Source organism: Mytilus californianus, unplaced genomic scaffold (assembly GCF_021869535.1).
Source record: "Mytilus californianus isolate M0D057914Y unplaced genomic scaffold, xbMytCali1.0.p SCAF_1, whole genome shotgun sequence".
Taxonomy (NCBI): domain Eukaryota; kingdom Metazoa; phylum Mollusca; class Bivalvia; order Mytilida; family Mytilidae; genus Mytilus; species Mytilus californianus.
In genome coordinates, this window is record NW_026262581.1 from 131,542,868 (window position 1) to 131,570,265 (window position 27,398).

A 27,398-nucleotide genomic window follows, 5' to 3' on the forward strand; every position below is an offset into this window, starting at 1 on the left:
GAATTTTAATGTGCGTATTGTTATGCGTTTACTTTTCTACATTGGCTAGAGGTATAGGGGGAGGGTTGAGATCTCATAAACATGTTTAACCCCGCCGCATTTTTGCGCCTGTCCCAAGTCAGGAGCCTCTAGCCTTTGTTAGTCTTGTATTATTTTTAATTTTAGTTTCTTGTGTACAATTTGGAGTTTAGTATGACGTTCATTATCACTGAACTAGTATATATATTTGTTTAGGGGCCAGCTGAAGGACGCCTCCGGGTGCGGGAATTTCTCGCTGCATTGAAGACCTGTTGGTGGCCTTCTGCTGTTGTCTGTTCTGTGGTCGGGTTGTTGTCTCTTTGACACATTCCCCATTTCCATTCTCAATTTTACATATATTACTTTCATTTATATCATTAACTTAAACAAGAGAATTTGTTTAATTGCCTGGAAATTTAACACAGCTATTAGGTAATATTGAATAGTTAAAGGGGCCTTGGAGGTCTTGTTGTCTAAGTAGTCAAACTACTGTATCACTAGCCTGTCAACACTGAGGTTCACTAGCCTGTCAACACTGAGGTTCACTAGCCTGTCAACACTGAGGTTCACTAGCCTGTCAACACTGAGGTTGTGCGTTCAAATCCCTCATGAGGCAGGTGTGCTCGACTTCAATCTTAATTGACTAGAATTGTCATTTTTCCTACCGTGTTTCTCTCCGGGCATTCTGGTGTCCTCCAACAACAAAAATTAAACACCACGAAATAGCACAATAGTGCTGAATTGGCATTAAACACCAATCAATCAACTGAATGGTTAAAAAAAGCATTCTGTCACAATCTAAATAGTTAATGGACCACATCCATGGTTTTTCTGCAACTAGACAATTAGTTTCAAACAAAAAGATCTTTTACAAATCTACTGGTATCATTCTATAAATAGATGTTTTAGGAAAGGATCATTTATTCGAAAAGTGTTTCACATTGACCAATGTTTATAAGTAAAAGGGATATTAAGTAAAGTCATACAAAATTTTGTCCCACTTTAAAATGTTGTGACTGGTTAAAAAGGACCTGAACAATGGAAATTCAACCAAGGATATGATAACATTTTCATTCTTGTGTACGAGCCTTGAAATCATCTTAAGTACTTAAGATTCTGTATAGACAATAGTCTACAAAAACCTTTACTTTTCATTTTTGTCGAGCCTTCGACTTTTGTTGAAAAAGCGAGACATAGCGATCCTACATTCCGTCGGCGTCGTCGTCGGCGGCGGCGTCCACAAATATTCACTCTGTGGTTAAAGTTTTTGAAATTTTAATAACTTTCTTAAACTATACTGGATTTCTACTAAACTTGGACAGAAGCTTGTTTATGATCATAAGATAATATTCAAAAGTAAATTTTGTAAAAAAAAAATTCCAATTTTTCCGTATTTTACTTATAAATGGACTTAGTTTTTCTGCCAAGAAACATAACATTCACTCTGTGGTTAAAGTTTTTGAAATTTTAATAACTTTCTTAAACTATCCTGGATTTCTACCAAACTTGGACAGAAGCTTGTTTATGATCATAAGATAATATTCAAAAGTAAATTTTGTAAAAAAAAAAATTCCATTTTTTCCGTATTTTACTTATAAATGGACTTAGTTTTTCTGCCAAGAAACATTACATTCACTTTGTGGTTAAAGTTTTTGAAATTTTAATAACTTTCTTAAACTATCCTGGATTTCTACCAAACTTGGAAAGAAGCTTGTTTATGATCAAAAGATAGTATCCAGAAGTAAATTTTGTAAAAAAAAAATTCCATTTTTTCCGTATTTTACTTATAAATGGACTTAGTTTTTCTGCCATGAAACATTACATTCACTCTGTGGTTAAAGTTTTTGAAATTTTAATAACTTTCTTAAACTATCCTGGATTTCTACCAAACTTGGAAAGAACCTTGTTTATGATCAAAAGATAGTATCCAGAAGTAAATTTTGTAAAAAAGTAAAAAATAAATTCCATTTTTTCCGTATTTTACTTGTAAATGGACTTAGTTTTTCTTCCAGTTAACATTACATACAGTCTGCACTTTAAGTTTTTAAAAAATTTATTAGATTGATAAACTATCCTGGATTTTTACCAAACTTGGACAGAAGCTACTTACAATCAAAAGATAGTATAGAGAGGAATATTTTTATTAATTTTTTTCCTCATTTTTGTTGAGCCTGCGATTAACAGCAAAAGTAGGCGAGACACTGGGTTCCGCGGAACCCTTACGAATTTTATTTCTTTCAGTCCAAATTACATCTCTCATAGCCGAACAAGCTAAAACTTCTGATTTAAAACTATTTAACTGCAAAGCAACATTTATAATTAATGTGAAGACTGATATAAGAACAACACTTTAGAGATTGCTGCAGTAAATGAAATTGAAAAGTTTCAGTGACTAGGGCATCATCATCAGGATAAAAACATTATACAGAAAATCATGCTGAAGTACAAAAGTGTGAAGTGATAAACTACATCCCAATGTTACTATAGTTAGAAGAGTTTTGGTTCTTAGCATTGTGTATGAGATTCATTAAGTTTAGATGAGGAAAACTAAAGTTAGATTGCAAAAATGGGACGAACAGAAGGATGGAAGGACAAGAGGACAGAAGGACGGTCAAGGGTAACACTTAATGCCCTCTCCACCATGGCAGGGGCTTAATGAAAGAAGAATGTGTCTGAGGACACAAATGCCCTCGCTCATACTTTGCAATTTTCCAAGTTATAAAGGGCATAACTCTAGAACTGTTAATGACACACTGTCAACATTTAAACTCTGCGTGTTGTGGTATTCAGCATTGTGTATGAGTTTTTATAAAATTTGCAAGAGGCAAACTTAAGTGAGAGTGTGGAAACAAAAAAATTGTTTTTTTTCCAAGTTATAAAGGGGCATAACTCTACAACAGCAAATGACTCACTGTCCAAATTCAAACTATGTCTGTGTGCTGTGATTCTTAGCATTGTGCATGAGTTCCATAAAATTTGCATGAGGCAAACTTAAGTAAGAGTGCAGAAAAGAAAAAAATTGCAATTTTCCAAGTTATAAAGGGGCATTAGTCTAGAATGGTAAGTGACTCACTGCCCAAATTTGAAGTCTGTCTGCGATTTGTGGTTCTTAGAAGTGTGTATAGAGTTTCTGAAAATTTAAGTAAGAGTGGGGAAACAAAAAATTTGCAATTTTCCAAGTTGTAAGGCATAAACTCTAGAACGGTAAGTGACTCATTGCCCAAATTAGAACTCTGTCTGCGAGTTTTGGTTCTTAGAAAAGTGTGTGAGTTTCATAAATTTTAGATGAGGAAAACTAAGTTTGAGTGCTGAAACAAAAATGGGACGGACAGAAGGACAGAGGAATGGTCAAGGGTAACACCTAATGCCCCCTCCGCCACCACGGGGGCATAATAAGAGAAGAATGTGTCTGAGGACACAAATCCTCGCTCATACTATGCAATTTTCCAAGTTATAAAGAGCATAACTCTAGAAGGTTAATGACACTGTCAAAATTTAAACTCTGTCTGGGTATTGTGGTCCTCAGCATTGTGTATGAGTTTCATAAAATTTGCATGAGGCATTCTTAAGTGAGAGTGTGGAAATGGAAGAATTTGCAATTTTCCAAGTTATAAAGGGGCATAACTCTAGAACGGTAAATGACTCATTACTCAAATACGATCTCTGTTAGCGTGTTGTGGTTCTTAGCATTGTGTATGAGATTCTTAAAATTTGGATTAGGAATACTTAGGTTAGAGTAGGAATACTTAGGTTAGAGTGCGGAAATGAAAATGGAACGGAAGGAATGACGGAAGATCAAGAGTAACACTTAATGGCCCCTTCGCTAGTGGCAGAGGACATAAAAAGTTTTACAGGACAAAAAAACAAATATAGGAAAATGCAAGGTACAAGTTTTCTACAGTTAGAGATGTGATCCCACTGTCAAGAGACTGGTTACAGATAAAGACTTCCAAATTCTTGTAGATTCCTGCAAATTTTTGACATGTTGACACATATAGGTATGTATACACTCCCTTGACTACTCATCTCTTAAGGTTCAAACTTAATTTTGTTATCTCTAACCAAAGTATATTCTCTGTCACCTGTTTACCTTAAATATTTCCTTGTCTCGTGTAAGTGGTATCTCTTCCTCAGCATCTTGTTCACCCATATCAAATGCTTTGTTGATAAACATGCCAACATTAGATGATATAGACTAAAACACAAAAAATTACAACATCTATGTACAACACTGACCAAACAATCACTAAATAAAACTAGAAATTACAACAGATAAAATACAAAAAAAGAAGAAGGTATGATCAGGCAAATTTTGTAAAGTTGAATTCAAATATCCAAATATCTTTCATACCCCCCGGAATGTGAAAAAGTCCTAAGTCTGATTGATATTAGTAATTTCTGACATATGTAATGCTGTGTTTTCTGACATATGTAATGCTGTGTTTTTTTGACATATTTTCTTTAGACCATCAAACAACTCATATTGAGGGAAACAATTAGCATTACTCTACTTTCAGGAATTCAGGTATTTCTTTTTATATTAAGATATGACTACCGGTAACAGCCTTACTCAAAAATGTTTTGCAATACAGTGTATACCAGGCTGTAGATGTAAATCAAATAAATATCATTTTAAGTAAGGCTTTTGATCACATTTAATTTAACCAAAAATGGCCATTTTTAACAAATATGTTCTTATGACATTTTTAGAATGCACAATAAAAACAATCTACAACAAAAAAATTTACACACAGAAAATTATTTTCTCTAGCAAGTGCATACAAAATAATACTTGGCACACTAGTCATACAAATAACATCAAAATATGACAGGTATATCAGTGTCCACAAGTACTCAAGATATAAATAAACTGTTAACACAGAGATATGTCTCGTCTTTTTGTAATTTTGATAATGCAAATGTTGAAATTAAAATAGCAATACTTTAACATGCAAGCTATGCAAATATTCAAAGTCAATGAACCATGACTGAAGGTACATGGCTAAACAATCTCCATGGAAATCAGACGTGCCAATGCTAATACAACTGCATACCAAATACCATTGACTTATCATAAGTTGTTCCCTTTAAACAAACCTAAACACAAACATTAACTTGTAAACTATGTAAAAGTTTCAAAGTCAATGAACCATGATGAGTGGGTGGAGCTATAAAATTATAATGGAAACCAGACTTGCAAATGCCAATAAATTTGCATACCAAATATCATTGACTTAACATTAGCAGTTAGTCTTAAACTGATCTAATCACAAACTAATATATGTAAACTAAGCAAAAGTTTCAAAGTCAATACACCATGACTGAGGGGGCCGAGCCAAATAATCTCTTTGGAAATGAGATATGCCAATGCTTATACAACTGCATACCAACTAACATTGGCCTACCACTAATGGTTCCCCTTGAACTGACCTAATCACAAACTAATACATGTAAACTAAGCAAAAGATTCAAAGTCAATAGACCATGACTGAGGGGGCCGAGCCAAATAATCTCCGTGGAAATGAGATATGCCAATGCTTATACAACTGCATACCAATTATCATTGACCTACCACTAGTAGTTCCCCATAAACTGACCTAATCACAAACTAATACATGAAAACTAAGCAAAAGTTTTAAAGTCAATAGACCATGACTGAGAGGGCGGAGCCAAATAATCTACATGGAAATGAGATATGCCAATGCTTATACAACTGCATACCAAATATCATTAACTTACCACTAGTGGTTCCCCATAAACTGACCTAATCATAAACTAATACATGTAAACTAAGCAAAGTTTCAAAGTCAATAGACCATAACTGAGGGGGCAGGGCCAAATAATCTCCATGGTAATGAGATGTGCCAATGCTAATACAACTGCATACCAAATATCATTAACTTACCACTAGTTGTTCACCATAAACTAGACCTAATCACAAACTAATACATTGTTGACACCGACGAAGCCGGAAACAGCATATCTATGTCTCACTTTATGACTCCGTCAAGGCGAGACAAAAACTTTATAATCTGGTCAGATAATTTATTAAATGGCCAATGCTCATGTAAAAAGCTATGTTCTTTAGTGCTATTTTCCTAATGCAAGGTTTGGTTGGCTTGTTTGCTTTGTTTGTATAAATTTTTGCTCAAGCATTGTAATTGAATTGACATCTGTAATCAATAGACAGACAGTGCTTCAGCTTGTATACATTATACTCTGCATTATACTTATCATCCAATAACATTTAAGTATAATTAATGTATACAAGCTAAAGCCCTGCCTATCTATTGATTGCAGATGTCAATCTTAATTACAATGCTTGAGCAAACATTTATACAAACAAAGCAAGCAAGACAACCAAACCGTTAAACTACAAGCATTAGGAAAATAGCTCTAAAAGACTTATCATTGAAGTAAAAGTTAAAAACATCTATATAAATTTACAACATCAACACTCATAATGAATCTTATGAGTAGAAGTGAGTAAGCACAACAACATTCTGACACAGATAGTTTTGTTCTGGTCAATAGGTAGATCATGTAAAGTCAAAAAAGCAAAACCTTTGGTACCAAAAGGTGCTGGAAAAATACCTTTAACTGAGATGTTGTGTTTTTGGCTTTATCTTTTTTGCGTTGAGCTTTAGGAGACATTTTTGAGGCAAGAGTGACTGCTTTCGCTGTGCCTTTTAATGTTCTTTTCTCATCCTGTTTCTCCATCTTTTTTAAGGTGGCTTCCATCTTCTTTGCTTCTTTTGGGTTATAATCTGGATCATCTAAAAGATCATGAATAGACCCTTTCAGATTAAGAATGGAAGTAAAATTACAATTTAAAACATATTGCAATAACTAGATCTTGTGCATATGTAATATTTTTGACAAAAGTTATAAACATTAATCAACTGTTCATTTACAACTCAATTGATTTTTGAATAGTTTATGTAACATACACTTTCACAGTAACATTCAGTCCTATTCAGCTCTGAAAGGGGGCCATATGAATTATTCCTTGCTTGGCCTTACCAACACAAAGAGATTAGGGCCAGGGACAAAAGCCAGTTGTTAGCTTTTTTTGTACTTTATGCTGATTGATTTGATGAGTCAAGCCTTTTAAACTTATTTTAACAGTTTAAGCTTTGCTCTTGTACCACTGTCCCAGTAAGGGCAGGGTTGAGGGCTCACATGCATGTTTAGTTAACCCCATTCTTTGTGAGCCTGTTTAGAATATACCAGGCAATGCTTACCGTTATGGTGCAATGATTCTATATATTAAATATAAGTTGTCCTATTTTTTCATAACAACCGAAAAAAATTATGTGATAAACAAAAATGAACCATGATAATGCCATCAAGGACAATTGACATATGCAAGATGGAAATTTCAGAACATAATGCATCTGTATATAAGATATTATAAAAGTATCCAGGTCTTCTACCTTTTTTATATATACAGCTTGGTATAAAATGCTAAAGCTGCTGTCCATAAGCATTCCTTTAACTTTCAACCTTGTTGTATCTAAGATATAACTCATATCTCAATATGAAACTGCTGAGTGTTCCCTGTTTTACATATCCTTGACCTCAAATGGAAACAAACCTTCATTTTTACTGTCACCATTAGGTATAGAGCCATATGGAGTTCTTCCCTGTTTTACTTATCCTTGACCTCAAATGGATACAAACCTCCATGTTTACTGTCACCATTAGGTATAGTGCCATATGGAGTTCTTCCTTGTTTTACATATCTTTGACCTCAAATGGATACAAACCTCCATGTTTACTGTCACCATTAGGTATAGAGCCATATGGAGTTCTTTCCTGTTTTACTTATCCTTGACCTCAAATGGATACAAACCTTCATTTTTACTGTCACCATTAGGTATAGAGCCATATGGAGTTGTTCCCCGTTTTACCTATCCTTGACCTCAAATAGATACAAACCTTCATTTTTACTGTCACCATTAGGTATAGAGCCATATGGAGTTGTTCCCTGATTATTGTTCATTGGTATATCTGTCTGATTGTCAAGGTCAACTGGGTCAATGATATCATTCCTTTTGTTTTTATCATGTTCCTGTAATTACATGTTATCTCAAATTCATCTCTTGCATAAAAAAAAATAATTCACAAGACAGATCAATGTCTGAAACTGTATTTTTGTTACTATTGCTAATTTAACTGAAGAAATACCTTTTTTTTTCATTAACTGCAACCAATCATAGTATACATATTTTCAAGTTCAGATAATATATTCAAAATATTTTTGTCTTTATAAAACCGAGCTACCTTTATTCATTCCCAGTTGTCAAGGTATAATTTTGCTTTTATCACTTCCTGTTAATAAAATCTATTAATTTAATTCATAATCATAGGTTTCACTATATTTAGAAAAGGAAAACTTAGTTGATAATGATTACATTTGATGGTACATTTATTCAAAATTGTCTCTTACCAATAGATATATACATATACCTAGTTAGATGGTTGCAGGTCATATAGCATTAGACAAATAAGACTCAAAGAAACATGAAATGTAGGTCAAGGTGACTTACTTGTGTTTAAAGTTTCCAAGTTACCTCATTGAAGGTCACGTAGTATCAAAGAGCTAAATCATAATATGTAGGTCATGTGACAATATTTTTAATCATAAATGCTATTCAAACATTTGTTTTCCCAATGTTGTAAAATACATAATAAAAGAACAGGACACAAAATAAATTAAATAGTGATACAATGTTTTGAGTAAGACAAATGTTCATGAGCATACAATGAACAATGTGACCAGCGATTTTATTGTTCCTATATACTCTGTTGATCGAAGGTATAATAAAAACAGCAAATGTCAAAATTGAGAAGTTTACTTTTTATCTAAAAATGTATCTACTGTAAAGCAAGTGCAGTGGATGCTAAAAGTAAGCTATATTATTATTTTGACTATATGTAGCTCACACATAAGAAAAAAGTATAAATGTAAGTTTTTCTAAGATTAGCAATTAGCAAGATAATTGGTTGCTGCATCTTCTTAAATGTTGACAATACTAATTGTACATGATCTTAGCAGAATATTTTAATATTTGACTATTTTATAACTCTACTAGTCAGTGACCAACAAACCTGTTATGCCCAATCATGGATGTATTATATTACTTCCATGGCCCAATGAAGCTTCGAATAAAAATATGGTACTAAATCATAATGGAGAAACTAGAAGGTAGAAGCTCTTTATAAGTTATTGTATCTTAGAGGCTTTAAAGAGCCTGTGTCCCTAATCTAGGTTAATGTGCATGTTCAACAATGGACAGTCTCCATTATTGTAGACTAGCATCAATTTCATGAAAATATTCTCTTTTTTCTTTTTTTTTTTGCTGATAATTTTTTCCCTCTATCTTCAATAGTTTTTGCCCAAAACACAAAAAGGGTAAACACCGTCATTTATGGGCAATAACTCCTATAGGATGGCAACTGACAATTTCATCTATGCTGACCTATTTGCAGATCTTGTCTTGTCTGGGATCATTTTTAATTTTTTAAGTTTCTATCTATCTATAACAGTTTTCAAGATAATAGGCAAATGCAGAACAAAATGATAAAAATCATCTGTAAAGGGCAATAACTCCTATAAGGAGTTGACTAACAATTTCATCTCATTTGTAGATCTTGTCTTACTGATCATTTTTGTAATTTAAATTTTTTTCTCTTTCTATGATAGTTTTAGAAGATAATAGCTAAAAATGAATGACAAAAATTAGTGAAATTTTTCATTTAATTGCAATAACTTATAGAAGTCATCTGACAGTTTTGATGTAAATGGACAGTAGGTTCATCTCAACATTTTGAACATTTCTGTCCAAGTCAGAGTTCATCTATAGCAATTTTAGCAAGAAAATAGACAAAAATTGCAGTTTCAGAGGGTCTTTTTGGCCCTTTGGGCCAGCTGAGCTAATAATATTGTTAACACAGATATAGGATAAATTCAGAAATTAAAAATTATCCTGCAATCGACCTTCTACTGTACAAATACAGGTTGACAGATAATATGAAGCGATAAATGTATAGTGTACGATTATAGTCTCCTGGTATCTTGCTTCTGTTGTGAGCAAATGGTTATGTTCAAATTACTGTTACATAACAGTTCAATCTGTGGCCCTCAAAGCGGTCCACGTTTTAGTTTCAAATATTGTATATATAGAGCCACAGATACAAGATTTCTGAAAAATAATTTAGTACATTTGTATAATTAAAATATTTTGGTCATGAGAAGGATACTAACTGTTAGATTTAAATTAATTACATGTCTTTTTCTTATACTCTTTATTTGAAGTAAAACATTGCATGCTATTCAAATAGAAAGTTGAAAAAAGGGACATAAGAAAGCAATCAGCCATATATACCAGACTGGAGTCTTTTTGAAGAAGTATGAAAAGAAAAGACATTTCAAGAAAGATTTGAGGGAGACAGGGACACAATACTAAAAACAATATACTGGTACTGAAATATACTGAATAAAAAGTTTGCTTAAGGTCAACGAACAGTAAACAGGCTTTGTCACAGAATTTGTTAAAACTTTGAGTACAACTTTGTCTCGTTGAAATATAATTGTCTCTGTTATTGTCTGAAATATAACTGTTTGAATACTTCAAAATAGGTGAACAGTTGTATTGAAAGCAAATAAAATAAGTGAAAATACATTCTTAAAGGAAAAGGTCCGGTAAGGGCTAGTTTTGGCAAATATTCAAAGTACATCTAATAAAAGACATTTTTTAAGCACTTAAGTGTCTACTTCAGTCGATTCAATTAGTTTATGTAAAAGATTTGAACTGATTTGGTTATTAAAGAAACTCAAATTCAAGCTTAAATATGAAAAATCAATTAAATATGCCATAAAAAATCACTTTTTTTTGTGTTCAGACTCAACCTTTATATATGTTATGTATTATCATCAAATACAACATATATTTACATATTCAGACTGAACACAAATGTGGCCACTTCCATCTTAGACAAAAACCGTCTTAAAATTAGTACAAATGCTAAAATTGTGAAGAGTAAAATCACAAAAATACTGAACTCCGAGGAAAATTCAAAACGGAAAGTCCCTAATCAAATGGCAAAATCAAATGATAAAACTCATCAAACGAATGGACAACAACTGTCACATTCCTGACTTGGTACAGGCATTTTCAAATGTAGAAAATGGTGGATTGAACCTGGTTTTATAGTGCTAAACCTCTCACTTGTATGAAGTCGCAGAAGATTTCAGTAATATTGCATGAATTTATGATGCTATTACCTGATGCATGTGCATTGTATTACAAAAACAGCCCATATTTATGGAACAGAAGTATTCTAATTTCCAATAAATAGCTAAAAGTTTACATTTAAACAAATTTGTAAAAATACTATATTTTGGGGTCAAAAAGGGGTCTTACTGGGCCTACTCCTTTGTCTTAAAATCATCAAATCTCCAATTTTAAGTACATAGATTTTTCTTAAAAAACTACATGTTGTTGATACATAAATTTCAGTTTTAATGATGTAAGATAATAAAAGGGTCACCAACTTCGTTTTTAGAGTATTAACCAATCCGTTATCTAGTTGGTAGTGGAAAAACATCAAAAATCAATGTTTTACGGCTTACAATGCTACGATGTTACGCTTATTTCAACTTTTTGTGGTATTTTTTCACCTAGAACCCTTCTTTGAATGATTTGTACAGTAAAAACGAAGTCAGTGACACCATTATCAACTATTTTTTTGATTTTCAGTCATAGTTCAACGAGCCAAAGATGTATGCAAAATTTTACCAAAATGTGACATAGTCCATTTACTGTAACTTGACCTTAAAGGTAAAAACAAAATGAATATGGGTAGTTTTAAATCATTGTTCATATTAAAGTTTTATGGTTGAAACCATGTTTACACTAAACTTTATAATGATCTGGAACAATATTTTGTTTCATATCATCTAACCTAAATAATTGAATCAATGGTACAAATGTACCATATTTTAGTTATTTTATAACATATATTTAAGAAAATTGAAGGAAGAAATGTTTATACACATCAAAGAATAAAAATAATTTGTATTTTCTATATTTGCAGATTTTAGTTTTGAGAGAACTTTCAAATAAACAATAGGTAGAAATCAGGTTTAAATAAATGGTTCTCTGACCCATACAATGCATGCAATTTTTCTCATGCAACTAAGAATATGTTTACCTAATTTCACACAGATTTACAACATAAGCAATGCTACGCAAATAAAATTTGTGTACATGAAAAGCTTCAGGCTGTAAAAAAAGACTGATCCATTAGTCCTCAATGAGTCCAGTTTCTGATACATTGTAAAACAAAACAAAAGACCATGCATATACATCTTTATCTTTAATGTTACAATTTTTTTTTTAAAAAGCGGTGTGCCATAAAAATACTTTACAAGGTTTCTAATTGGGGAGGTGTGCTAAGGGTCCCATTTTGCCTCAAAAAAAAAAGGTTCCAGTTATTTTTTTTGTCAAAATTTATAGAATTGAAAGTGGACATTCTTGATAGCAGTTGACATAAAAATCAATAATTCTTCTAAATGATAAAAATGAATAACAAGTTTGGTGGCAATCTATCTTTTGCATGATCCTTCTGTTTTTTATATCACATTTTTACTTTAGAAATAGAGAGTTCATGTTTTAATAGTTCTAGTTATTTTATGTACATTTGTATTCATCAAATGGCAGTTTAAAGGCATCAAGTATTATTCTTAAAAAGGGATTTATCTGTATAATGTCCCAACATTTAGTATCTATTAATCTTTAAAAACAATTTTTCTGGACCTTTAAATTCAAATTTTTGTTGATTTACACTTTTATATTGTTTTTTAAGGTGGCCATGTTGACTTATTTGTGGGAACATCAGACTTATATATAAAAGTTATGAATAATTGTGATAAAACTTGATTACAATTGCTCTAGTGGTTACAGAGGAGGAGATCATTTATTTAAAGCTAAAGAATGGATGAAGTGGCATATGCAAGATGCTTAGTGAAGGTAAGAGCCCACAGTGGCCTTTAGGTCAATTGGGATCAAGTACCTGTTGATTACTTTGAAGTAACTGGACTCAATGATATTGATAAGAGAAAGAATGTGAGATACCATGGTGCAATGATAATTTACCTCATCAGGTGTCAAATTGGGATCCTGTGAATTAACATAAAGGGAAGTCACAAAGCTCTAGCTACAATGTATCCTAACATGCTGTTAATGGAATGATTATAAGTTACTCAATGGTTTGTGATGTTTTGGTAATCAGCAACAGAACACACTAAAGCTGTCTGTAATCAATGATCACCTGGTTCCCTGTTCATTAAACAGGTAGTTGTGACCTGACAATACACATCTCCAAACCCTGAATGAAGGAAACTATATGGATGGATACAAAAGTGAAACAAGGATACTAATTCAGAAAATGTTTTCAAAGATCTGAGACCTAACTTCTGGTCATATAATTTGACAAAATATGCAAAAAAGCATGATGTAGAATGTCAGTTACTTTTACATTTTTATAGTCCTTTTTTCACTAAACCTGTGATAAGAGATAAGGGACATTTTCTTTTACATACTATTTTTCACTTATATTAGAAAAGAATGACCATGGTTCATTTGAAAATATTTTGAATTTCTAGAACTAAAAGCATACTGAACAATGGCCATCCAAAGGTTTGGAGATACTGATAATACTACACATAGCAAACTACAGCCAGGGGAGATAACTATACTGTGCTAACAGGGGCTATAACTATGTAATGTAACTATAAATTAAATAATGTGCATCTTTATATATCTATTATTTTTCTGTATCATTTCACACTAACCATCAAAAATATTTCCTTCTGACAATATTTATTTGTTTGTTTTATAAATCAATGCTAAATAATCATCTTTTTACATTTAAAATTCTATTCCTTGATATTAAAGTTATAAAGTCAAAATCACATGGTCAAGGTCATTGTCAGAATAAGCTGAGAGATAAAATATTACCTGTATCAATGTATCAACAGAAGCAAAGTATTTACTCCACCAATCTAAATTATCAAGGTCAAGGTCATCCTCATCCTCGGGCAGAGATTTCTTCTTTCGTTTATTTTCAGCTGTTTTTTGTTTCTTCTTGTCTGCCTGTAAGTATTTACAAATCCAATAAATGATTTCAGAATTCATTTTACATCAGCTATCAGACAGCAACATTATCCAATGGATTCTAATGGGCTAAATACCTAAACATGTGTAACATGCAGTTTCTATGAAGAATTGTAAAATTTAAATATTCCAGAACATTGCATTTCATTTCTGTAATTATTGATGTGAACATTTCAATTCAACAAAAGTATCTAAAACCAATTCTAATATGACGTGCTGCTTTCGCTTTGTAAACAACACCGTGATGAAATACTCGATATATCTATACTTAGCGCAGACTCAGAGATATACATAATAATGGATGTTACAAAATACCTCCTACGTAAATCCACATGTATCGGAACCTATTTGCAAGCGCTATTCCGATTTTATTGTTTTAAAAATTGCAATAGAAAAAAGACCACAGAACTTCTATTCTTATTCGGATGCATAACAAAAAGAATTAATGCACTAGAGCTCAGAGAAATCTATACAATAAAAATAAAATAAAATTCTGCGAAAGTCCATTAATGCTTTTGGCGCATTTAAGTCATTTCAAAACATGACGTCATACAAATGAAAACGCTAAAGCTGAAGGTTTTCCGTTACGTGAACCATCGAAGATCGTATAAAATTGCATTAAAATGGATTTTTGAGGTACTGTTTGTTTTATTTTCTATCCTATTGCATTATTTGCATATTTACGAATTTCAGTAAGTCAACATGGCAGCTCCTTAGTTACGAAATGTCAACTTTGGATTTGACGGTAACTTACGAGAAAAACAAGTTAATTAAAAATGGCAAATGTAGGATTTGATGATTAAAAGAACTAAACACATTTTTTCTGGTGGTTATTTACGAAATAATTCATGCAAGCTACAGATTTAATAGAATGTTATAGCTTTATCTAACAGGGAGTAAAAAGGAACAGCCACACACTTGGCAAACCCAACCCCGCTTCAGTTTTTTAATGACCGTATTTGTCCTATTAGAATCGAAATAATTCATGGAAGCCATAGATTTGTTGTAAATTTACACATGGCCTTGGCCGTGATATTCGTTAATTTTATCACTCGCTAACGCTCAGGATAAAATTTGAATATCACGGCCCAGGCCATGTGTAAATTTCCAACAAATCTATGGCTTCCATGAATTATTTCTTAAATAACGAATAAGACATCAAAGTCATTTATTTTGAAAAAAGAGTTAAGTCATTAAGAATCAACTCTACACAAGTAGACAAACAATTTTGTCCTGATTTTATTTTTTGTAAATACAAAACTCATGATACATGTTTATTACAGTTAAATAAAAAAAAATTATTGAACACTGAAGAAGTTTTTTACCACATCAATTGCAAGTGGTCTGTTTTTGTTGATAAGAGGGAATCTTTCATCTGGCATAGTAATGGCTACATCATCAACCTTTACTGAAACTTGAGGTCCAATAATTTTTGGAGCATCAGGGTCTTTTCCTGTAAATAAACCAAAAAGTAATTTTCATCAGATAGGAACAAGAGTGGACACTCTGAAATGTTTCTCCTGAAATGACAGAATAATATGTTGAAGTCTTGTTATATCAAAATATTATTGTATGTATCAAGAAATATCAATTGGCCATTGTGAACATTGAAAATAAGTTCAAGGTCAGGTGAACACTGTCTGGTGGAAATGTACACTGTAAAATGACCTAATTAAATTCAGGTATTTCTCATAGTGTCTGATAAACTGATTCATTCATGAAAACTTAATGTTAATCATTGATTTAAGCATGAAACCTTAATGTTGATCATTGAACCATAAAAAGAGGTTAAGATCTGGTGACTTTTGTCACAAGTTATTGTAAAATAACAAAAGTACCGAACTCCAAAAAAAATTCAAAACGGAAAGTCCTTTATCAAATGGCAAAATCAAAAGCTTAAACATAGCAAATGAATGGAAAACAAGTGTCATATTCCTGACTTGGTACAGGCATTACCTTATGTAGAAAATGGTGGATTAAACCTGGTTTTATAATTAGCTTAACCTCTCACTTGTATGACAGTCACATATAATTCCATTATATTGACAACAATGTGTGAGCAAAACCAACAGACATAATTATAGGTAAAAGTGTCAAAAATTGGGGTACAGCAGTCAACATTGTGTTTTATCTTAATCACTATGAAGTGGATGTCATGTTGACTTAAGTCAGTCACTAACCAAGAGAATAAGGTCATATATATATGCCAGACAGATAGAATGTTTACAATATAAGCCATCTATCAATGAAGTCAACAACTATCTCTACTCACCAGGGAATAACTTTTGTAGTGCTGCCTTTGCTTTCTTTGTAGTAGGAACGTACATGAACTTGTGTATAGAGTTAATTACATGTGTTCCAACCAGAACATATCGTCCAAAGTTACGGCAGTCTATACATCTAATTGTAATTGGTGGACAGTAATTTTCATTTTCTGGCAACTCCTGAAATAAAATTTATTGATTATTTAAATACCATATAATGGCTTCACAGTAAATGAAATTCCATACGAAGCATTGCTTATTTCTAACAGATTTCACATAATATCTTGGAACTGAACTTCTTGTACTGAATTGTTCAGGGCTGTTGCTTTACCATTATCTTACCTGCTAATGCAACATTGTTTAGATTCAACAATATTGTATTCAAATAATTATACTAAATAATGCACAAAGCTGAGTTTATGTAAGCCCCTCTTTCTATGGTTCTTGGTCTCTCCACTCTTAAGTGTATGCAAGACCCCTCTCTGTGTTCTTGATCTGTCCACTCTTAAACTTACGCAAGACCCCTCTCTGTGTTCTTGGTCTATCCACTCTTAAGCATATGCAACAAACTAGACTAACCACATAATGATTTAACCAGTACACTGAAAGGTTCTCTGCACATACAAACTAGACTAACCACATAATGATTTAACCAGTACACTGAAAGGTTCTCTGCACATACAAACCAGACTTACCACATCAAATGATTTAACCAGTACACTGAAAGGTTCTCTGTACATACAAACCAGACTTACCACATCAAATGATTTAACCAGTACACTGAAAGGTTCTCTGCACATACAAACTAGACTAACCACATCAAATGATTTAACCAGTACACTGAAAGGTTCTCTGCACATACAAACCAGACTTACTACATCAAATGATTTAACCAGTACACTGAAAGGTTCTCTGCACATACAAACCAGACTTACCACATAATGATTTAACCAGTACACTGAAAGGTTCTCTGCACATACAAACTAGACTAACCACATCAAATGATTTCACCAGTACACTGAAAGGTTCTCTGCACATACAAACCAGACTTACCACATCAAATGATTTAACCAGTACACTGAAAGGTTCTCTGCACATACAAACCAGACTTACCACATCAAATGATTTCACCAGTACACTGAAAGGTTCTCTGCACATACAAACTAGACTAACCACGTCAAATGATTTCACCAGTACACTGAAAGGTTCTCAGCACATACAAACTAGACTTACCACGTCAAATGATTTCACCAGTACACTGAAGGGTTCTCTGCACATACAAACCAGACTTACCACATCAAATGATTTCACCAGTACACTGAAAGGTTCTCTGCACATACAAACTAGACTAACCACATCAAATGATTTCACCAGTACACTGAAAGGTTCTCTGCACATACAAACTAGACTAACCACATCAAATGATTTCACCAGTACACTGAAAGGTTCTCTGCACATACAAACTAGACTAACCACATCAAATGATTTCACCAGTACACTGAAAGGTTCTCTGCACATACAAACTAGACTTACCACATCAAATTATTTAACCAGTACACTGAAAGGTTCTCTGCACATACAAACCAGACTTACCACATCAAATGATTTAACCAGTACACTGAAAGGTTCTCTGCACATACAAACTAGACTTTTCACATCAAATTATTTAACCAGTACACTGAAAGGTTCTCTGCACATACAAACCAGACTTACCACATCAAATGATTTAACCAGTACACTGAAAGGTTCTCTGCACATACAAACTAGACTTACCACATCAAATTATTTAACCAGTACACTGAAAGGTTCTCTGCACATACAAACCAGACTTACCACATCAAATGATTTAACCAGTACACTGAAAGGTTCTCTACACATACAAACTAGACTTACCACATCAAATTATTTAACCAGTACACTGAAAGGTTCTCTGCACATACAAACCAGACTTACCACATCAAATGATTTAACCAGTACACTGAAAGGTTCTCTGCACATACAAACTAGACTTACCACATCAAATGATATAACTAGTACACTGAAAGGTTCTCTGCACATACAAACTAGACTTACCACATCAAATGATATAACCAGTACACTGAAAGGTTCTCTACACATACAAACCAGACTTACCACATCAAATGATTTAACCAGTACACTGAAAGGTTCTCTACACATACAAACTAGACTTACCACATCAAATGATTTAACCAGTACACTGAAAGGTTCTCTGCGCATACAAACCAGACTTGCCACCTCAAATGATTTAACCAGTACACTGAAAAGTTCTCTGCACATACAAACTAGACTAACCACATCAAATGATTTAACCAGTACACTGAAAGGTTCTCTGCACATACAAACCAGACTTACCACATCATATGATTTAACCAGTACACTGAAAGGTTCTCTGCACATACAAACCAGACTTACCACATAATGATTTAACCAGTACACTGAAAGGTTCTCTGCACATACAAACTAGACTTACCACATCAAATTATTTAACCAGTACACTGAAAGGTTCTCTGCACATACAAACCAGACTTACCACATCAAATGATTTAACCAGTACACTGAAAGGTTCTCTACACATACAAATTGACTTACCACATCAAATTATTTAACCAGTACACTGAAAGGTTCTCTGCACATACAAACCAGACTTACCACATCAAATGATTTAACCAGTACACTGAAAGGTTTTCTGCACATACAAACTAGACTTACCACATCAAATGATATAACTAGTACACTGAAAGGTTCTCTGCACATACAAACTAGACTTACCACATCAAATGATATAACCAGTACACTGAAAGGTTCTCTACACATACAAACCAGACTTACCACATCAAATGATTTAACCAGTACACTGAAAGGTTCTCTACACATACAAACTAGACTTACCATATCAAATGATTTAACCAGTACACTGAAAGGTTCTCTGCACATACAAACCAGACTTACCACCTCAAATGATTTAACCAGTACACTGAAAAGTTCTCTGCACATATTAACTAGACTAACCACATCAAATGATTTAACCAGTACACTGAAAGGTTCTCTGCACATACAAACCAGACTTACCACATCATATGATTTAACCAGTACACTGAAAGGTTCTCTGCACATACAAACCAGACTTACCACATAATGATTTAACCAGTACACTGAAAGGTTCTCTGCACATACAAACTAGACTAACCACATCAAATGATTTCACCAGTACACTGAAAGGTTCTCTGCACATACAAACCAGACTTACCACATCAAATGATTTAACCAGTTCACTGAAAGGTTCTCTGCACATACAAACTAGACTAACCACATCAAATGATTTAACCAGTACACTGAAAGGTTCTCTGCACATACAAACTAGACTAACCACATCAAATGATTAACCAGTACACTGAAAGGTTCTCTGCACATACAAACTAGACTAACCACATCAAATTATTTCACCAGTACACTGAAAGGTTCTCTGCACATACAAACCAGACTTACCACATCAAATGATTTAACCAGTACACTGAAAGGTTCTCTACACATACAAACCAGACTTACCACATCAAATGATATAACCAGTACACTGAAAGGTTCTCTGCACATACAAACTAGACTAACCACATCAAATGATTTAACCAGTACACTGAAAGGTTCTCTGCATATACAAACTAGACATACCACATCAAATGATTTAACCAGCACACTGAAGTTTGGATTTTTCTTGGTATGTTGTATAACAGATGATTGTTTAATGGACCCAGCACACTCGATGTCTATTCTTGGTCTATCCACTGTTGATAATTGGACTCTCTTAAGATCTCTTACTCCCCAGAATAAAACCTGAATTCAAAGGATTGATATTCTCATATATTTTTGACTATAATTTAACAGATCTTATTATGCTCTTTATTTCTGTATACTTTTGTAGTTTAATTCAACTATAAAAAAAATTATACAGAATGTTCTTTTTTGGTGTTTGTGGGGCTTTGTTTCAATCTACATGTAAAGACTACCAAATGATGTGTTGTAGATAATAATCATTATTGAATAAAGGTTGGGTGCACATTAATGAGACCCAATGACACATATAAACTAAAGATAGAAAGCGTGTCAATTATTTTATGAGGAGCATTCTTTCACTTTTAGTATTCCACAATATTACTACACCTGAAAAACATGCTGGGATAGTTTACAAGTACTTGTTAAATCAACCATCAAACAGAATTAATTATTAAAACCCTCTATAGAGTAAAGAGTAAAGAGGGGGTGGACAGGGGGGTACTGTCTCCCACCTCCCATCCTGTAACATCAATTTTTTGTACCTATTAAATATACTTCATAGAAATAAATCCAATATCCACCCATTTTAGTGGGAATCATATCTCTGGCCTTACATTGATACTGTGCTTAATTTCATAGAAATTGATCCAATATCCATCCATTTTGGTGTGAATCATATCTCTGGCCTTACATTGATACTGTGTTCTGTATGCAATGTTTTGGGTTTTTTTCAGAATAGTGTTTTATTCCTGGGAAACCTTCATCAGAGACCACCCCTTTTGTTTTTCTTTTCCATTTATTTCTTTTTTAATTTGTTAATTTGCATATGAATTTTGATTATTTCAACCTATTTCAATATGTTGAATTAAGTGTTCCCTGGTGAATGATGGTAAGAAAGTTTTGTCATAAGAATATTAGTTTACATGTGTGGTTTACATGATGGTCATTAATTAGTTCTGCAGGAACTGTGAGGTTTATACAAATTATTTTATAGCTGGTTTCACTAATTCACCAATGTTATTTCTTTTGAATCCTATTGATAGGTTTTTATGGAATCTGACACCTATTGTAGAGTCTGTTTTAATAAGATGACAGTATTTCCTGAATACATTTTGAAGTTTGTCTGCTTGAGGATGATAATATGTAATGAATGATACATAATTACATCTATTTTCAACTTTGTTCTTTTTCTTAATTTATCTTGTCTGTCTTGGAATTTGATTTTTGATAGAATTTGTTTTACCAATTTCAGTTTATATCCTCTAATTAATAGTTTTTCAATAAATAGTTTTTTTTTTCTGGTTTGAAATTCACTTTCAGTGTTTGTGTTTCTAAGTATACGAATACCTTCGCCTTTAATAAAGCAGTTAAAGTTTGAAAGGGGGTGGTTTGAGTTTTTATGAAGATATTGGAATTTTTCGGTATTCAATTTTATGGAATGATTATTGCATTCATAAGTGAACTTTAGCAGGTCGTGTTGTTTATTTGCATTTTCAAACAGGAAATAAATTTCAGACACTTTTGCTTTTACAACCAGTAGTCCGTCATCTCTAATTCTTTTATGAAAAATATTTTTTTCAGAAATTAGAGAGTTTTCAAGGATTGAGTTTATGTGATTTAAATAGTAATGTCACATATTTTAGGGGAAGCTGTTGCTCCCATTGATGCTCCAATAATTTGTCAATATGAATTTCCATGAACATGGTGAAAGGTAAATTCATTATTGGAAAGGATGAGTTTTGTTATTTCAACTAGAAATTTATTGTTAGGATTTGTTATAGGATATTCAATTTCTTCATGTTTATCAAGCACTTTTTGTAAAGCTTGTGTGATTTCCTCGAATCTGAGATTGGTATATAGTGATGTTATATCATATGTAACAAGTAGTACATTATTATCAAATGTACAGTTTTCAATATTTCTGACTAAGTCACCTGTGTCAGAAATGTACATGTTTTGTGTTTTTACTAAGGGAAGTAAGAAATAATCTAAATATCTTCCCATTCTTTCAATGGGTCTATTACACTGTGATATAATTGGTCTACCTGGGACATTTATAGTTGTTATTTAATTGTATTCGTTTTCCATGTTTTGTAAAACTTCACTGTCCAGTTTGTGAATTTTAGGGAGGAAGTATGCAAAAGGTGTTTTTAAATAATTTTGTTCAATTTTAATGTATTTGAAAGATATTTCATCAATACAGTTTTCTTCTTCATTTTGTAAATTACTTCATCTACTTTTTTCTGAGTGTTTCTCAGATTTATCTCTTGTATTTGTTCATAATGTACATTATCATTCAATTGTTTTTCACCTTCTTTGAGATAGTCAGAAAGATTTTGAATGACAGTGTTACATTGCTTTTATCCGCTTTGTGAATGATGATATTTTCATCGTGTTTTAGATTCTTGAGGCAGTTTCTTTCTTGTAGTGAAAGGTTAAATTGTTTACGGTATATATCTAGATAATTCCATTTTCGTATAAAAAATTTCTTTTTCAATAGGGTTATCAGCAAACGCCTGCACCGAAAAGTTTGATTTCTCCTTGAAGGGATGAAATTTACTCTGTATATTTGGATTTTTAAGGAAAAAGAATGAGTCTCTCAAATTCCTTTCAGTTCTTTTGAAATCTTTCATTATTTGTTTTATGGATATTTTTGTAGTTGGAACAAAGTTTAGTCCTTTAGTAAGAAATAGTGTTTCTGGTTGTGATAATGTTTTATAGATGAAAGATTCACTACAAATTGTTTTGCTGTTTTGAGCTTGATTTGTTGTTAATGTAATTTTATTTTATTTTTGACTGCTTTGAACTCTTCAATGTTTTTAGTCTTTTTCTTGTTTTTATTAAGTCTTCTATGTTTAGGCCAGAGATATGATTCGCACCAAAATGGTGGATATTGGACCAATGTCTATGAAATAACTTGCCAGAGATATGATTCACACCAAAATGGGTGGATATTGGATCAATTTCTATGAAATTATATCCTGATCTTAAATGCTGTGTAAATCATTTATGATCACTTTAAATGATATAAAATTTGGCTCTAGATTAATTTTACATAGAAATTTTTTTTTCTCCAACATTCTTTTTTCCCATCTCCCGCCCCCTTTCTCCCACCTTCCAACCCCTTGCCTCCCACCTCCCAACACCTCTTCTCCCACCTTCAACCCCCTTTCTCCCACCTCCCTTTTTAGCTGTCCACCCCCTCAGTACAGTTTTAATTAAATTTTATCAAAAAACTTATATGTATCATCTATAGCAATTTTTTTTACCTCGATTCTGTGTTTACTAAGTATTGGTCGTATGCCTTTAGGTACAGGCATAACAGGGCCACGATCTTTATCTCCTAGTTCTGGCATTTCTAAGGGAGGTAAATCTTCTCCACCTTTCATATCACCAAAGGGAGATAACTGTAAACACACACAATTCATCAATAAATTATACATTTTTATCTATTGGTAAATCATGGAAGTAATATTACTTCCATGGGTAAATCAAATGTCCATAGTATAACATCCTGTGATGAAAAACCTGTGTTAGATAAATATTTTCCCATCCTAAAGATAATTATTTTTGTTACATTTAAATTATTTCCTAATGGTTCAATAATTTCTTTATGCAAAGAAATATTTTTTTCTAACATTCTTTGAAAATTTGAAAATCTAAATGTTAAACATAAATAAGGTGTTTTTTAACTTTTACAAAAAAGTGTTCAAGACAAATTTTTGTGGCATGCATTTCTATCCATAACAGTGACCTGAATAAACACATATAAAAAAGGAAAAACACAATGGAGAAACTAAGTTTACATTCAGTCAAAAGTTTCCAAAAAAAAAAATTAACACATCATTGCAATACCTTTAAATCTAAAATACTCTATATTTTAGGTCATTTCCTGGCAACAAGACTTCATATTTTTACAAGTCCCTCTCCAAAAAAAATGGCTACCTTCTCAGATTAATTTTCATCATCAACTCATCAAACGTTTTATTGAGTAGAAAGGAAATCTTCATTCAAATGAGGAGGTATGATATGAGCCATTATTATTCTTCTATCTTTTCCATATTATATAAAAATAAGGGGATTTGGTATGATTGCCAATGAGACAGATATCCACCAGAGACCAAAAAAGACATAAAAACAACTATAGGTGACAATATGATACTCCACAATGAGACAACTATCTACCAGAGACCAAAAGACAAAGATAAAAACAACTATAGGTGACAATATGATACTCTAAATGAGAAAACTATCCACCAGAGACCAAAAGACAAAGATAAAAACAACTGTAGGTGACAATATGATACTCCACAATGAGACAACTATCCACCAGAGACCAAAAGACATAAAAACAACTGTAGGTGACAATATGATACTCCACAATGAGACATCTATCCACCAGAGACCAAAAGACAAAGATAAAAACAACTATAGGTGACAATATGATACTCTAAATGAGAAAACTATCCACCAGAGACCAAGAGACAAAGATCAAAACAACTGTAGGTGACAATATGACACTCCACAATCAGCAAAACCCAAACCATTTAGTAAGCTATAAACTGTTATCACAGAGATATGTCTCGCCTTTTTTGTAATTTAGATAATGCAAATGTTGAAATTAAAATAGCAATACTTTAACATGTAAGTTACGCAAATATTCAAAGTCGATGAACCATGACTTAAGGTACATGGCTAAACAATCTCCATGGAATGAGATGTGCTAATGCTAATACAACTGCATACCAAATACCATTGACTAATTATAAGTCGTTCTCTTTAAACAAACCTAAACACAAACATTAACTTGTAAACTATGTAAAAGTTTCAAAGTCAATGAACCATGATCAGGGGTGGGGCTAAATAATCTCCATGGAAAAGATACGTGCAAATGCCAATAAATTTGCATACCAAATTCATTAGCTTAACATTAGCAGTTCATCTTAAACTGATCTGATCACAAACTAATACATGTAAACTAAGCAAAAGTTTCAAAGTAAATAGACCATGACTAAGGGGGCAGGGCCAAATATTCTCCATGGAAATGAGATGTGCTAATGCTTTTACAACTGAACACCAATTAACATTGGCCTACCACTAATGGTTCCCCTTGAACTGACCTAATCACAAACTAATACATGTTAACTTACCAAAATTTTCAAAGTCTATAAACCATGACTAAGGGGGTGGAGCCAAATAATCTCCATTGAAATGAGATATGCCAATGCTTATACAACTGCATACCAAATATCATTGACCTACCACTAGTGGTTCCCCATAAATTGACCTAATCACAAACTAATACATGTTAACTTACCAAAATTTTCAAAGTCTATAAACCATGACTGAGGGGGTGGAGCCAAATAATCTCCATGGTAACGAGATGTGCCAATGCTAATACAACTGCATACCAAATTTCATTGACCTACCACTAGTGGTTCACCATGAACTAGACCTAATCACAAACTAATACATTGTTGACGCCGACCCCAAAACAGCATACCTATATCTCGCTTTTTGACTCCGTCAAGGCGAGACAATAAAAGCTATATTTTGAAGCAAAATATCTTATTTGGATAAAGCCTTCACCAAAATCTAAATATTACTGACAAGGCCCCAAAATGAGTGTATTTTGGCAGATTTTGTAGTTTTGCAGAAAGAGCCCTACAGTATACAGGTCAGACAAAAAAAAAATATGAATACTGATAACTGAATATCTTATGTCTTGTGAACATCTGATGGATTTATGATCCATTCAATTTTAGAAATCATAAGCCTAAAATTTGACCATATAATACCTCCTCCTTTAAAGAAAATCTGATAAAAAGTGACAATTAGAATTATGTCTCCCCATTGCAGATTTTTCAGATTATCAAATTCATCTGAAGTTTTGATAAAGGGAAACCTTCATACAAATTTAAAGAGGATCTGATAAAAAATAAAAGAGCTATCCTTGTGACAAGAAAGTGAAAATAGTAGGGCAAAAACAATATACTCTCATAATAACTTAATCATGTAGGGTATAATAAATTCATTGGTAAATACACAATTAACAATGTAAAACAATAGGTTTGGTTACTGGGCGTATCATATTTGCACGCATTTGGGGAATAAATTTTACATTTGCGCTCAGCCTTTTTATTACAATTGCATGCATTCATTTTAAAGATAATTCATACTAAATATGTCGATAGTTATCAATTTGGAACTAAACTATGACAGCTTGTACATCAGCAGTTGTATGTAGAAGTGAGAAAGAGAGTATTTGATGAAACAATTCTGAAAATACCAGAATGAAGAAATTGACAGAATTCATTTTCTCAAAGCAGTGGGCTGCAAATATTCAGCATGTACCAACATGTAAAACCAGTACTTTTACTCTTCAAATTTGCTACGTGTTTAGATTTTAATCTGTATATATTTCCAGGATTTAGTGTATCTGAATAATGAAATAGACTTATCCAGCTCGAAACCCAATTTCTATCTCCTTGTTGCTGAACAGGGGATTAACTGAAGGGTTACTTGTAAATACTTAAATAAATAAGTATAATTTACGAGTTTTGGAGTAAATTTACCTGTGTTTATCTATAAAATGAATTTGTGCAAATGTATCAAAAGCTGGTACAAATATTATGCATCATGGTTACTATATTTAGATTTTTAACATTAAACAAATTTCTAATTATAAGACAATGAGAAGAAAAATTGTGGCAAACTTAATATTCCAATTATATTTCAATATTATAAATAAGACCAATCAAATCATACTGGTCTCAAAGAACCAGGTTGGAAGAAAAAGAATGATTTAAAATATTGTTTAAAACAGCTTCAGATTAACAAATACCAATGTTTACAGTCTACATTCCTCAGGTGAGCAAAATGCCAGTGTGTAAAGACTACACAAACTTAAATATTACTAAAATACCATAAGTGTTTAGAAAGTGAAAAATACATAATTTTTCTAGTCCCACTCATTGCAGTATTGAACAATAATATGTTGGTATAGACCTTATTCAAAATATAATTACAGTGTAACCCATTCAAACCAAATCAGTAGGTCTTGAAGCTTTTTTTTGTAATACATTGTATTGCTGAATGTTCCTGTAGTCTTTTTTTTGTCAAACTGTTATATAATCGTGAAGAT

General features: G+C 32.5%; 1 protein-coding gene across 13 annotated transcripts in view; it reads right to left on the reverse strand.

The window, feature by feature from the left end:
- Positions 1 to 27,398, reverse strand: part of LOC127734527 (otoferlin-like) — a 184,107-nt gene that overhangs the window by 55,571 nt on the left and 101,138 nt on the right. For 11 of the 13 annotated variants that reach the window (XR_007997662.1, XR_007997650.1, XR_007997658.1 and 8 more), the window contains exons 25-33: positions 23,524 to 23,661; positions 20,153 to 20,314; positions 16,474 to 16,645; positions 15,527 to 15,654; positions 14,046 to 14,180; positions 13,182 to 13,205; positions 7,960 to 8,092; positions 6,613 to 6,794; positions 4,109 to 4,213 (exon numbers count right to left, since the gene is read on the reverse strand). Coding sequence is in view for 4 of the 13 variants with exons in the window: in XM_052244448.1 (XP_052100408.1) it covers positions 4,109 to 4,213; positions 6,613 to 6,794; positions 7,960 to 8,092; positions 13,182 to 13,205; positions 14,046 to 14,180; positions 15,527 to 15,654; positions 16,474 to 16,645; positions 20,153 to 20,314; positions 23,524 to 23,661 (1,179 nt within the window). In the remaining 9 variants the exon portion in view is untranslated. The remainder of the gene's footprint in view (positions 1 to 4,108; positions 4,214 to 6,612; positions 6,795 to 7,959; positions 8,093 to 13,181; positions 13,206 to 14,045; positions 14,181 to 15,526; positions 15,655 to 16,473; positions 16,646 to 20,152; positions 20,315 to 23,523; positions 23,662 to 27,398) is intronic. The other 2 variants (XM_052244494.1, XM_052244502.1) reach the window with 2 other exon arrangements.